The following is a 15,518-nucleotide window of genomic DNA, read 5'->3' on the forward strand; positions in this document are numbered from 1 at the left end:
TGATGAGGACCCCCCACTGGGGGTGGCACCCAGTTTGCTGAACACAGACCCCACCCCCTTAGAGGTCATCACCAGAGGCCCCACAAAAGATGCCGAGTGTCTGTGGGAAGTAACCATGCTGGAGCCCCAAAAGGCAGGACAGCCAGAGCCTGTGGCATTGAACGTGGAGCTGAGAGGCTGGGGGTGGGTGGTCTTCAGATCTGGAGATTCAGTTCTCCAGCAGGGCCTGTCCACGGGGCAAGAAGACCTCATGGGGACCAGATGCTCAGCCAGAGGGGTCGCAGAGGGTAGACCACAGGGTGGATCCACGGGGTCCGGGGGGCCAGCAAGGGGCGTGGAGCACCCTTTCACTTCAACTCGGCTTACTTGGCACCTCTTACGGGACCAGCCCTTTCAGCCGGCTGGCCTGTTTCGGGGATTTTTCTGCCTGCATGTCTCAGCTCACTCCTTTCCTTCCAGGAGTGAGGCGGGTCCAGGACCTCTGAGGATGTGGCTCAAGTGCATGTTTGGTTTCAAGGATTCACTTTGAATCCTTGGGGATGGATGGCACACATTCATTCTGGCATATTATGTCATACATACATACACACACACACACATACATACACATATATACACACATACATACGTACATGATGATAAACACTTCATTCATTAAGAGCATTTGCAAGCTCAGACCTAACTATTTCAAGCAAGACCTTATCTAGCAAAAATGTCAGTAGAATCAAAGATTCGCTCGTCCCTTTAGAGCTCTCGGTAGGGGGAGAGACCTCACGGGAGGCACTGAAGCAATGGCAAAATTAGCCTGAGGACCCAGGCCCACGGTCATATTCAGAGGTGCCAAGGCTGTGGGAAGGAAAAAGCCACATGGAAATCCAGCACCGACCCCAGCACCCACTGCCCGAGCGAGGTCCCTGGTGCATCGGCAATAACGGCCCCACAGCTCTGTCACCGCTGCGGGTGCACATGCTGGGGACCCAGTTCTGGGCGGAGAGACCTCCCAGGCCTGGAGGCCAAGACGCACAACAGACACCAGGGCCCTGCCCCCACGAGCCATTCCGAGTGTCCAGCCCCAAAGCTGGCGGAGCTGCCCTGAGGGTTCTGTAAGCCTGGCACGTTCTCGATGGAGGAAAACGTCAAAGTAAATTCCCAGAGTTAGAGATTTTCAAGAACATGCGTGTCTGTGGTGCACGCCCCACCCCTACAGGTTAGGAAGAGGCTGCACAGAGGGAGGAAGGGACCCGCCTGGGGGGCTTTTGCTGATGGACGTGCCTCGGGCTGGACCTCTGGACGCCGTGTCCCTCTGGTGACAGACTCTCTCCCAGTGGACACACCGTGCTGATTTCCAACAGGAAATGCATCAGAAAGACGCCAGCGCATCCGTCCTGACCCTGGCCTGGGTCCTATCGCAGCCGCACACCCCAGAGACCTCCACAGGCTACAGATCAGCTCAAGTTCAAGGAAAAGCGGAGAACCCTGGGCCGGATGCATCATTTTTCACTCTGATCACCTAAGAAGCACAAAGCTGGGATGTCAGGAAAGCACTCGATCCGCTGTCTGAGGGGTGAGGTTTGAAAGGCGATCTGGCGAGAGATCAGCTCAAATCAAAGCAAATTCTAGACGACGAGCCCACACAGCGAGCCCGACTTCACGTCTTTCATCACTATGCCGTGTCGTGGCACCGAGAAGAGGACCAGAGCCTGGACTTTATGGGGGAGTTTTCATGCCCGAGAAATCACCAGCACACCCGGCCTGGACGGCATGGCTCTCCCACCCGCTGCCCTGCTTGCCGGTTGTAGGGAAAACGGAGGGCTTGTTACCTGTAAAACTGGAGCTGTCTTTTGGGGCTCCCATACCGAGTACTGCGGACAGCAATGGAGGAGAGAGAAGGAAACAGGGAGAGAAGAGAGAGAAGCCACAGTTGGCATCAACCACGCACAGGGAGGTGCCAGCCCGGGAAGCATCTCCGACGCCCGGCAGCCCCAGCCCCACCCCGCCCTCTCGGGGCTGTCGGAGGATGTGCCTGGGTACCAAGTCTCGGTGGCAGCGCCACCCAGTGGCACAGGGAGGTGGAGGCCCGTTTGTTTGGATGCCGGGCTCCTCTGTGCCTGGCCTCGGTTTGGGTTTCTTTTTTTTCTGGCCACCCCGCGCGCATGTGTGTGCCGCTTGTGGCATCTTAGCTCCCCTGCCAGGGATTGAAACCGCACCCCCTGCAGTGGAAGGGCTGAGTCTTAACCACTGGACCGCCAGGGAAGTCCCTCTGTTTGGGTTTTCATGAAACATGCTTTTTCAGACCAACGGTTGAAAACCTTCAAACCCAGGAATGCCCATCACCCAACACGCTGGGAAGTCTGCACGTGACCATGGGGTTCTTTTTAGGACCTGGATGCAGGAGGGACACCCCCATTCCCTGTGGTTTCCATGGACGCGCGCTGTGGCTCAGGCCCTCACAGTTATCTGAAGGTCCAGTGAAAAGGACTGGCGGGCCCCAGGGTTCCACTTGCGTCCCGTCCTCCGTGACAATGATGCCAGCGGCTCCCACCCCGCGCCTTCCCCATGCCCTCCCTGTGGTTCAACCTGGGCTACTTTCCAAACAGAAAGACCCAGGGCTGGATCTGGAAGTGGGCTCCACAAAGAGGTCAAGGCAAGCACCCGGCTGCCTACACCCTCCGCAGGCTCCACTCAGGCCTGTAAGGCTTGGAGCCTTGCTCAGGGTGTCAGGGGAGCTGGTGGGACCACAGGGGCTACAGGACCTGCAGTGTGTGTGGGATGAGAGAGATGGAAACCAGGAAGGGCCTCTGTTACCTTCCACGGAATATTTCAGAAGAGTCAGGGACAAGGCAGGAGTCTAATCCTGGCTCCATCCCACCTGGAAAACCTTGGTTTTTTTCTTTCCCATTTTGGTCTTAAAAGCCTCCTTTCCTTGGAGAAAATGCTGGCTTGCGTGCGCCTGACAGCCCCGTGGGCTCACTCGGCCCCTCCCTCTGGGCCAAGGGGAGGAGACTGGCCTGCGGACCTCCTCAGAGGCAGCACTGACCCTGGGAGGGCCTGGTGGGGTGGCACGGGGGCGTCACCTGTAGATCATGCCCGGGGAGCCGGTCTGCCGCAGGGAGAGCCGAGCCGGGGACCCCGTGGTCGATTCCGGATACATGGAGCCGGCGTCACTCGTCCGGACCCACTCCCTTCTTCAAGGAGGGAAGATCCTGGAGGGAGAGCAAAGAAGGAGGGGAGGCGGTTAAAAAAAGACCAGTCAGTGGCCAGGATGCTCTGTGATCCCGAAGGCCTGGTTCCTTGAGCATCTGCATGTCCCTCATCAGACAGACAGAGAGGCCCACGGGGGCTTGGGTGAGGCTGATGGTCGGGTCCATGACTGTGAAGGATTTCTGCTCCTTCTTTCCAAGCCCCCACTCCGCCCCTCCCTGACTGCTTTTCTGAGGTTCTGGGAGCACTTTCTCGTTGCCCAAACTATGCAGAAATGGTGGTTGCAGAGGGAATCTGTGGACTTGGGAATCTGGGCTGTCTTCCCCAGGCCAGGAAGTGGTACCACGGTCACCCAGGGTCATCCTGGATGCCTCACCTCCCTGACCCCTGACTCCTGCCCTGAGGCACCCCCGGGCAAGTGAGGGACACGGACGGGAAACCAGGACCACAGAGGGGAGGGTGCACAGAGGGCCAGGCCTTGTGCACCAGGAGCAGAGCCGTCCCCAAGGCCAGCCCACGTGCTGGTCCAGAGGCCCCGGGGAAGGCAGGGTGCGTGATGTCCTCCCACAGGCTAATGGGATGGGGAACAGGCAGCCAAGGGCAGGCCGGGATGCACGTCCCCTTTACTGGGGGTGCGGCCCACCCCCACCCCTCACCCTCCTCTCTGGCTTTCCCTGGGCCCAGCTGCTGTGTGGTGACACCTCAACCCCCAGCTCGGGCACTTAGGGATGTTTAATGTCCAGAATTCCGAATCACAGACTTAATCTGCCTGAGTCCCCAGGTGACACCTGTGTTGCTTGTCCAGGGAACACACTTTGAGGACCCTTGGCCTGAAGCCGAGCTCCTGGACTAGAAGTCGGCAAACTACTGCCAGCAGGCCAAACTTTTCTGTAAATAAGGTTTTATTGGAGGTTTTACCTCCATGCCCATTGGTTTATGAATTGCCCATTTGTGCTACTATGATGGGGTGGGTCCTTGCAACGGAGACCGTCTGGCCTGCAAAGCCTAAAATATTTACTACCTGTCCCTTTAAAGGAAAAGTCGGCCGACCCCTGTTCTAGGCCATTCTCTCCCCCACTCTCCAAGATGACACGACCCAGCACCTCTCTCCTGAAATCACGAACACTTCCTTTCCCGTGTTACCCATAGCTCTTGACTTGATGCTTCCTATTTCACTAGCATCAGACCCATCCCCCAGCATCAGCACAAGGAACATTCTGCTTCCCTCCCGTTGCTACCCGGGTGACCTGGCCACACCCATGGCACCCACACCCTCTGCCTCGCCCCCATTCAAGGGCATCCTGCAACAGGACTCTCGCCCACCAGTCCTTCCTTCTTTATGGAGCAGAACCATCTGCACACAATCAATTACTACTTCCTCTATCTTGGGACATCCCTGGTGGTCCAGTGGTTAAGACTCCGCACTTCCACTGCAGGGGGCACAGGTTCGATCCCTGGTCAGGGAACTAAGATCCTGCATGCCACGCGGTGCGGCCAAAAACCCCCCAAAAAACGACTTCTCCAGATGGAAGGAAACTAGGAGAAGGAGAACGACGTGCGCTCACTCCCTCTTGGGAGAGCACCATCATCACAACTAACTGCTGAACAGTCACTGACAAGAAGACACTGGAACTCACTGAAAAAGATACCCCACGTCCAAAGACAAAGGAGAAACCACAATAAGATGGTAGGAGGGGTGCAATCACGATAAAATCAAATCTTATAACCGCTGGGTGGGTGACTCACAAACTGGAGAACACTTACACCACAGAAGTCCACCCACTGGATTGAAGGTTCTGAGCCCCACGTCAGGCTTCCCGACCTGGGGGTCCGGCAACGGAGGAGGAATTCCTAGAGAATCAGACTTTGAAGGCTAGCGGGATTTGACTGCAGGACTTCGACAGGACTGGGGGAAACAGAGACTCCACTCTTGGAGGGCACACACAAAGTAGTGTGCACGTGGGGACCCAGGGAAAGGAGCAGTGACCCCATAGGAGGCTGAAGCAGACCTACCAGCTAGTGTTGGAGGGTCTCCTGCAGAGGTAGGGGGCAGCTGTGGCTCACCGCGGGTACAAGGACACTGGCAGCAGAAATTCTGGGAAGTACTCCTTGGCGTGAGCCCTCCCAAGGTCTGCCATTAGCCCTAACAAAGAGACTGCAGACTCCAGGGCTGGGTCGCCTCAGGCCAAACAACCAACAGGGAGGGAACTCAGCCCCACCCATCAACAGTCAAGTGGATTAAAGTTTTACTGAGCTCTGCCCACCAGAGCAACAGTCAGCTCTAGCCACCACCAGTCCCTCCCATCAAGAAGCTTGCACAAGCCTCTTAGGTAGCCTCATCCACCAGAGGGCAGACAGCAGAAGCAAGAAGAACTACAACCCTGCAGCCTGCGGAACGAAAACCACAATGAGGGAAAGACAGACAAAATGAAAAGGCAGAGGACTATGTACCAGATGAAGGAACAAGATAAAACCCCAGAAAAACAATTAAATGAAGTGGAGATAGGCAACCTTCCAGAAAAAGAATTCACAATAATGATAGTGAAGATGATCCAGGACCTTGGAAAAAGAATGGAGGCAAAGATAGAGAAGATGCAAGAAATGTTTAACAAAGACCTAGAAGAATTAAAGAACAACAAACACCTAAAAAATTAAAGAACAAACAAACAGGAATGAACAATACAATAACGGAAATGAAAAATACACTAGAAGGAATCAATAGCAGAATAAATGAGGCAGAAGAACGGATAAGTGACCTGGAAGACAGAATGGTGGAATTCACTGCTGCGGAACAGAATAAAGAAAAAAGAATGAAAAGAAATGAAGACAGCCTAAGAGACCTCTGGGACAACATTAAATGCACCAATGTTTGCATTACAGGGGTCCCAGAAGGAGAAGAGAGAGAGAAAGGAACTGAGAAAATATTTGAAGAGATTATAGTCGAAAACTTCCTTAACATGGGAAAGGAAACAGCTGCCCAAGTCCAGGAAGTGCAGAGAGTCCCAGGCAGGATAAACCCAAGGAGAAACACGGGGAGACATAGTAATCAAACTGACAAAAATTAAAGACAAAGAAAAATTATTAAAAGCAACAAGGGAAAAACGACAAAACATACAAGGGAACTCCCATAAGGTTAACAACTGATTTCTCAGCAGAAACTCTGCAAGTCAGAAGGGAATGGCATGATATATTTAAAGTGATGAAAGGGAAGAAACTACAACCAAGAATACTCTACCCAGCAAGGATCTCATTCATATTTGACAGAGAAATTAAAAGTTTTACAGACAAGCAAAAGCTAAGAAAATTCAGCACCACCAAACCAGCTTTACAACAAATGCTTAAGGAACTTCTTTAAGTGGGAAACACAAGAGAAGAAAAGGACCAACAAAAACAAACCCAAAACAATTAAGATAATGGTAATAGGAACATACATATTGATAATTACCTTAAATGTAAATGAATTAAATGCTCCAACCAAAAGACATAGACTGGCTGAATGGATACAAAAACAAGACCCATACATCTGCTGTCTACAAGAGACCCACTTCAGACCTAGGGACACATACAGACTAAAAGTGAGGGGATGGAAAAAGATATTCCATGCAAATGGAAATCAAAAGAAAGCTGGAGGGGCTTCCCTGGTGTTGTAATGGTTAAGAATCCGCCTGGAATGCATGGGACATGGGTTCAATCCCTGGTCCGGGAAGATCCCACATGCCGTGGAGCAGCTAAGCCTGTGTGCCACAACTACTGAGCCTGTGCTCTAGAGCCCGCGAGCCACAACTACTGAGGCTGCATGCCACAACTACTGAAGCCCGCACATATAGAGCCTGCACTGCACAAGAGAAGCCACTGCAACGAGAAGCCCACGCACTTCAATGAAGAGTAGCCCCCACTCACTGCAACTAGAGAAAGTCCACACGCAGCAACAAAGACCCAATGCAGCCAAAAATAAATAAATAAATAAATAAATTTATTTTAAAAAAAAAGAAAGCTGGAGTAGCAATTCTCGTATCAGACAAAATAGACTTTAAAATAAAGACTATTACAAAAAAACCAAGAAGGACACTACATAATGATCAAGGGATCAATCCAAGAAGAAGATATAACAATTGTAAATATTTATGCACCCAACATAGGAGCACCTCAATACTTAAGGCAAATGCTAACAGCCATAAAAGGGGAAATCGACAGTAACATAAACATAGTAGGGGACTTTAACACCTCACTTTCACCAATGGACAGATTGTCCAAAATGAAAATAAATAAGGAAACACAAGCTATAAATGACACATTAAACAAGATGGACTTAATTGATATTTATAGGACATTCCATCTAAAAACAACAGAATACACTTTCTTCTCAAGTATTCATGGAACATTCTCCAGTATAGACCATATCTTGGGTCACAAATCAAGCCTTGGTAAATATAAGAAAATTGAAATTGTATCAAGTATCTTTTCTGACCACAATGCTATGAGACTAGATATCAATTACAGGAAAAAAAATGTAAAAAAATACAAACGGATGGAGGCTAGACAATACGCTACTAAATAACCAAGAGATCACTGAAGAAATCAAAGAGAAAATCAAAAAATACCTAGAAACAAATGACAATCAAAACACGAAGACCCAAAACCTGTGGGATGCAGCAAAAGCAGTTCAAGAGGGAAGTTTATAGCAATACAATCCTACCTCAAGGAACAAGAAAAATCTCAAAAAAACAACCTAAACTTACACCTAAAGCAATTAGGGAAAGAAGAACAAAAAACCCCCAAAGTTGGCAGAAGGAAAGAAATCATAAAGATCAGATCAGAAATAAATGAAAAAGAAATGAAGGAAACAATAGCAAAGATCAATAAAACTAAAAGCTGGTTCTTTGAGAAGATAAACAAAATTGATAAGCCATTAGCCAGACTCATCAAGAAAAAAAGGGAGAAGACTCAAATCAACAGAATTAGAAATGAAAAAGAAGTAACAACTGACACTACAGAAATACAAAAGATCATGAGAGATTACTACAAGAAACCCTATGCCAATAAAATGGACAACCTGGAAGAAATGCACAAATTCTTAGAAAAACATAACCTTCCAAGACTGAACCACGAAATACTAGAAAATATAAACAGACCAATCACAAGTAATGAAATTGAAACTGTGATTAAAAATCTTCCAACAAACAAAAGCCCAGGATCAGATGGCTTCACAGGAGAATTCTATCAAACATTTAGCGAAGAGCTAACACCCATCCTTCACAAACTCTTCCAAAATATAGCAGAGGGAGGAACACTCCTAAACTCATTCTACGAGGCCACCATCACCCTGATACCAAAACCAGACAAAGATGTCACAAAAAAAGAAAACTACAGGCCAATATCTCTGATGAATATAGATGCAAAACTCCTCAACAAAATACTAGCAAACAGAATCCAACAGCACATTAAAAGGATCATACACCATGATCAACTGGGGTTTATCCCAGGAATGCAAGGATTGTTCAATATATGCAAATCAATGAATGTGATACACCATATTAACAAATTGAAGGATTAAATACCATATGATAATCTCAATAGATGCAGAAAAAGCTTTTGACAAACTTCAACACCCATTTATGATTAAAAACTCTCCAGAAATTAGGCATAGAGGGAACCTACCTCAACATAATAAAGCCCATATATGACAAACCCACAGCCAACGTCATTCTCAATGGTGAAAAACTGAAACCATTTCTTCTAAGATCAGGAACAAGACAAGGTTGGCCACCCTCACCACTATTATTCAACATAGTTTTGGAAGTTTTAGCCACAGCAGTCAGAGAAGAAAAAGAAATAAAAGGAATCCAAATTGGAAAAGAGGAAGTAAAACTGTCACTGTTTGCAGATGATATGATACTATACATAGAAAATCCTAAAGGTGCCACCAGAAAACTACTAGAGCTAATCAATGAATTTGGTAGAGTAGCAGGATACAAAATTAATGCACAGAAATCTCTTGCATTCCTATACACTAACAATGAAAGATCAGAAGGTAAATTAAGGAAACAATCCCATTCACCATTGCAACAAAAAGAATAAAATACCTAGGAATAAACCTACCTAGGGAGGTAAAAGACCTGTACTCAGAAAACTATAAGACACTGATGAAAGAAATCAAAGGTGACACAAACAGATGGAGAGAGATACCATGCTCTTGGATTGGAAGAATCAATATTGTGAAAATGACTATACAACCCAAAGCAGTCTACAAGTTCAATGCAATCCCTATCAAATTATCAATGGCATTTTTTACAGAACTAGGACAAAAAATCATATAATTTGTATGGAGACACAAAAGACACTGATTAGCCAAAGCAATCTTGAAAAAAAAAAAAAAACGGAGCTGGAGGAATCAGACTCCCTGACTTCAGACTATACTACAAAGTTACAGTAATCAAGACAGTATGGTACTGGCACAAAAACAGAACTATAGATCAATGGAACAGGATAGAAAGCCCAGAGATAAACACATGCACCTATGGTCAACTTATCTATGACAATGGAGGCATGGATATACAATGGAGAAAAGACAGTCTCTTCAATAAGTGATGCTGGGAAAACGGGACAGCTACATGTAAAAGAATGAAATTAGAACACTCCCTAACACCATACACAAAAATAAACCCCAAATGGGTTAAAGACCTAAATGCAAGACCGGGCACTATTAAACTCTTAGAGGAAAACATAGGAAGAACACCCTTTGACACAAATTGCAGCAAGATCTTTTTTGACCCACCTCCTAGAATAACGGAAATAAAAACAAAAATAAACAAATGGGACCTAATGAAACTTAAAAGCTTTTGCACAGCAAAGGAAACTATAAACAAGACAAAAAGACAACCTTCAGAATGGGAGAAAATATTTGCAAGCGAATCAACAGACAAATGATTTATCTCCAAAATATATGAACAGCTCATGCAGCTCAATATCAAAAAAACAAACAACCCAATCAGAAAATGGGCAGAAGACCTAAATAGATTTCTCCAAAGAAGACATACAGATGGCCAAGAGGCACATGAAAAGCTGCTCAACATCACTAATTACTAGAGAAATGCAAATCAAAATTACAATGAGGTATCACCTCACACCAGTTAGCTGGGCATCATCATAAAGTTACAAACAATAAATGCTGGAGAGGGTGTGGAGAAAAGAGAACCCTCTTGCACCATTGGTGGGAAGGTAAATTGATAGAGCCATTAAGGAGAACAATATGGAGGTTCCTTAAAAAAATAAAAATAGAATTACTATATGACCCAGCAATCCCACTACTGGACATATACCCAGAGAAAACCATAATTCAGAAAGACACATGCACCCTAATGTTCACTGCAGCACTATTTACAATAACCAGGTCATGGAAGCAACCTAAATGCCCATCGACAGACAAAATGATAGAGAAGATGTGGTACACACAGACAATGGAATATTACTCAGCCATAAAAAGGAACGAAATTGGGTCACTTGTAGAGATGTGGATGGACCTAGAGACTGTCATTCAGAGTGAAGGCAGAAAGAGAAAAACAAATATCGTATATTAATGCATATATGTAGAATCTAGAAAAATGGTACAGATGAACTGGTTTGCAAGGCAGAAATAGAGACACAGATGTAGAGGACAAACGTATGGACAGCAAGGGGGGAAGTCGGGGGGGATGAATTGGGAGATTGGGATTGACATATGTACACTAATATGCATAAAATAGATTACTAAAGAAAAAAAACCAAACTACTTCTGCAGTTTTCAAAAACAACAAGCATAGTTTCTTGGACCCACTTCCTTCCCCACTCTTGTCCTATTTCTCTCCTTCACAGGAAATGTCCTCTTGTCTGTAATTCCCCTCCCTTCTGCCCTCATGCCTCTGAGGAAGCTACCATTGCCAAGGTCGCCGTGACCTCCCTGCTGCTAAGCCTGATAGCGCCCATCCTACGGGGTGGATGGCGGGGCTGCACCATCCTCCTGGCTCCGGGACCCCACGCTGCCCGCTGTCCTGCTGCCTACCCAGCTGCTCCTTCTCAGGCTCCCGGGCTGCGTCTGGTCCTCTCTCTTGTCTCCAGCTCTGGTTTCTGCCCAGGCTCAGGTCTTGAATCTCTTTTCTTTTCTGTCTACACGCGGTTCCTCAGATTTCCCCCAGTCTTCTGGCTCTGACCTCCATTGCTACGCTGCAGACCCCACGATCGTATCTCCAGCCCCCATCTCTCCCCCGGACCGCATTGGGTGTATCCAACTGTCTACTAGGCATCTCTACAAGGATGTGAAACAAGCGCCTTGGGTTCATGCGTCTAACATGAAGCTCCTGGCCACCCTGTCAACTATAAATTGGCACTTGCCATGGGCACTTGCCATCTACCTCTACAAGGATTAAATCATGTGCTGCTGCAGTTGCAGACTTTCAACATCCCCTGAAAGGAATTCAGGGTGGAGAGCAGAAATGAGGCCCTTGGTGCTCTGAGAAAAACTGGCAGAACAGGGCTTCAGATAGATACTTTCAGGAGAAGATTTAATGAGCTTAATTTTTGTATTTCCTCATATCTAGAAAAACAATAAAATCCTTCATGGTGACGATTATTCCTCGTGACTAGCAGAAAACTTCTGGAAAAAAATAAGTGCTTGATTGCATGGACTCCCCCTTTGCCAAAATCACACACATACTGACCTTCCCCTGACCTGTTTGATGCAGTTTCTCAGAGCTCTCTGAAATGCCATCTCCCGGGCCACAGTCCTCATGTTGCCTCAAATAAAACTTAACTCTCACTCTCACGTTGTGCATTTTTTTAAGTCGACAACTCCCACTCCAGCCCTGTTCTTCCACGGCCACCCCGTCATGAGGCCATCTTCAGAAGCCACCAGAGTGCCACGCTTCTTTTTTTTTTTTTTTGTGGTACGTGGGCCTCTCACTGTGGTGACCTCTCCCGTCGTGGAGCACAGGCTCCGGACGCGCAGGCTCAGCGGCCATGGCTCACGGGTCCAGCCGCTCCGCGGCATGTGGGATCTTCCCGGACCGGGGCACGAACCCGTGTCCCCTGCATCTGCAGGCAGACCCTCAATCACTGCGCCACCAGGGAAGCCCAAGTCCCACGCTTCTTGCGGTGACCTCCGCCTCCTCCTCCCTGGCCCGGCTGCCACCTTCCCTCTCATAGTCCCCATGACAGCTTTCTGACAGGTCTCCTGGCTTCCACCTTGACCAGGAGCCAGAGCGAACCTTCCGCAACATAAATCAGATCCTGTTGTTACTTTGCTCAAACTTTCCAATGGTTTCCCGTTCTACCCAGAGTGAAAGCCCAGATCTCAACAGCGGCCTCAGCCCGGCCCCGCCTGAGCCACGAGCTCTCTGACCTCATCCCCGCCCCCCCCCCCCCCCCCCGCTCACTCCCAGACGCGGGCTCTGTGGGGTCCCAGCAGACACTCCAGCCTCAGGGCTTTTGCACATGCACTTCCTTCTGCCTGAGCTCTCTGACCCCTGGCCTGCCAGAGGGACCCCTGACCTTCACCTCCTAATACAAAGGTCACATGCTCAGACCCGTCTTCCCTACACTCCCCTGGTCCCTCCCCTGGCGCGTGTCACCTTCTAACACCTTGTATTTCACCTACTGTCTCATTTATGACCCCAAGATGCCAGCTCCAGGGATGCAGGGAGCTTTGTCGGCTGTGTTCACAGCTATGCCTGGCACACCTGTGGTAGGGGGAGGGCCTGGGGACTCGGCTTGCACGAGGTGGCAGGGGTGGGGACACGGCAGCCTTCCTGAGGGTGCAATGCCCGCTCTGTCCAGCGGGGGTGTTCATGGCTACAGGTGCCACTGGCCACACTTTGGGAGGCATCTCCAGGGAGGTCACCTGTCCCACTCCTCACCCTAGCCCAGACTCTGGAAGCCCAGGTCCTTCAGGGTCAGCAGTCAGCTCCTCCGCCCACAGCCGGGCACTGGCCACGCTCTGATGCCCACTTCACGCGGAAAAGAACTGCAGGCCACGAGCAGTGCTTCTGTCTCATTCCTCCTGGGGGGTTGGCACCTTTGCCACCTCAGGGGGGCAAGAGGATTGGTGAGGTTTCCCCAAGCCCCCTGCTGAGCATTCAGGACACAGTCCAGGGGCACAGCCAACGTAGCTGCCACTGTCCAATCAGGAGACACTGCATCTGCCTGGCAGCCAATCCCCAAGGAGCTGACGTCCCAGTGGGGATGCTGTGACTCCCCGGCTGCGCTGGGCTCCTGCACGCTGGGGGAGGAAGGCAGGCACAGCTGCCCGCCCCACCTCCACCCAGGACTGTTCAGAAGCCATTTGGCAACATGCCAGGCTCGAGAGGGATGAGGGACGAGGGACAGGAGGGGCGGCTGAGAGGGTGTGGCTCGGGGTCCAAGCTGGGAGTCCGAAGGCTGGGTCCCTCCCGTCTCCTGCACGCCCAGCTGGTCTGCGTGTGACCTGGAGTAAACCATCCCGGTTTATACTTGGAGACATAAGCATGGAGGGCTCACAAAGGCCCGTTCATAGTTTCTTATGGGAGCAAAGAGAAGACACGCTCTGAGCCTGAGAGGAAAGATGTTGAGTCAATCCCAGCTCTCACCCTTTGCAGGCTGAGCTGAGTGATGACAGGGGACCTAAAAGGCTCCACTGTGGACACTGTCTTCTCTCCAACTTATTATTTTGAAAACTTTCAAACTTTCAAACATCAGAAAAATTGTAAAAAACCAGCAATAGCAACAAACACCTATAGACCATCCATCCTACTCACTGATAGTCTGCATTTGCCTCATTTGCTTGCATTGCCTCTCCTCCCCTCCCCTCTCTCCCCTTCACCTCTTCCCCCTCCCTCTCGCACACACTTTTTTTCGAAACATTTGACAGTTGCGATCTCATGCACTTCACCCCTCAATACTGCAGCAAGCATTTTCTGAGAATAAGAACTCTACCTTACATAACTACGATACCATGATCATATCTAAGGCAATTAATACCACCTGATATATAGCCTATATTAAAAATTTCTGCCTTCCTCAAAAAATAAGAAAAGCCTCAAATAAACAATCCAGGCTACCTCCTAAAAGAATTAGAAAAAGAAGAACAGGGATTTCCCTGGAGGTGCTGTGGTTAAGACTCTGCACTCCCAATGCAGGGGACCCGGATTCGATCCCTGATCAGGGAACTAGATCCCACATGCATGTCGCAACTAAGAGTTCGCATGCCACAAGTAAGGAGCCCATGAGCCGCAACTTAGGAGCCCGCCTGCCGCAAGTAAGACCCGACACAACCAAATAAATAAATAAATAAATTTAAAAAAGAAAGAAAGAAAAAGAAGAACAAACAAAACCTAAAGTCAGCAGAAGGAAGGAAATAATAAAGATCAGAGAAGAAATAAAATAGAGATTAAAATTTTCCCATTGATTCCAAAAAGATAGTCTATCTATAGTTTAAAAAAATCCAGAATCCATTCTAAAAATAGATTCTATAGCTTAAAAAAACCCACCAGAATCCACTCAAGGTTCACCTAATCCAGCACCCCTCAACTAATCTAATCCAGCACCCCTCAACTAATCTCCTAATCCAGCACCCCACCCCCCTACCATTTTTTCATTTTTGTTTTTCATGGCATTGGGTTTTTTTGAAAAGCTCAGGCCATTAGTCCTGCAGACTGTCCCACATTTTGCATTTGTCTGATTGCAGCCTGATGATTAGATCTGGCTACACCTTTCTGGCAAGGTGTGTCCTTCTGGTGCATCCAAGCAGGATGCACATGCGTTTTTGTCCATGACGGGCAAAGCCAGGGCCTGCCACTTGGTTAAGGCAGCTTCGGCCTGGCATGGAGTACTAATTCCTTCATAATTAACCAGGAACCGCAGGGAGGGGTCTTTGAGGCTGTGTGAGAATCCAGTTCCCCTGCAACCTCTCACTGTGTTTTCTCCACTTTAGTTTTCCCAGAAAGGTCACTATGCAGCCTGTTAGGGCTCCAAATGCAGAGGACGCGAGAGGGCAGGAGGCCAAGTTTAAATGGGAAGAAAATGCAAAAGCAGATTCCTGGAGTCTTAGGCTGTCATCAGAGCTGCAGCCCCGGCCAGGCCCTGATGCTCAGACTCTCAGGGACTGACCAAAGGCCCCACGGGGCCTCTATGTGACTCTGGGGCCTGGGATTGGCCCTGAGACTCGGGCTGGCGGTCTTCTGGAAAAGTGGACGCATGACATGATTTTAAACATGGACAAGCACATTTATACACACAGAGGGAAAGCCCCAGAATAAACCAGATGGACTGTGCAAAATGTCCAGGGTCACAGCAGACCACAGTGAGGCGCC

At 48.7% G+C, this 15,518-nt stretch overlaps 1 protein-coding gene across 3 annotated transcripts in view; it reads right to left on the reverse strand.

Moving 5' to 3' along the window:
• Positions 1 to 15,518, reverse strand: part of KCNAB2 (potassium voltage-gated channel subfamily A regulatory beta subunit 2) — a 98,554-nt gene that overhangs the window by 54,238 nt on the left and 28,798 nt on the right. The window contains exons 2-3 of one of the 3 annotated variants that reach the window (XM_081225301.1): positions 3,075 to 3,203; positions 1,821 to 1,862 (exon numbers count right to left, since the gene is read on the reverse strand). In XM_081225301.1, the coding sequence (XP_081081427.1) occupies positions 1,821 to 1,862; positions 3,075 to 3,151 (119 nt within the window). In that variant the 5' untranslated portion in view covers positions 3,152 to 3,203. Of the gene's footprint in view, positions 1 to 1,820; positions 1,863 to 3,074; positions 3,204 to 15,518 lie in introns of those variants that run through there. The other 2 variants (XM_081225303.1, XM_081225302.1) reach the window with 2 other exon arrangements.

The sequence above is a fragment of the Mesoplodon bidens genome (genome assembly GCF_964165515.1).
Source record: "Mesoplodon bidens genome assembly, chromosome: 2".
In the NCBI taxonomy this organism is placed as follows: domain Eukaryota; kingdom Metazoa; phylum Chordata; class Mammalia; order Artiodactyla; family Ziphiidae; genus Mesoplodon; species Mesoplodon bidens.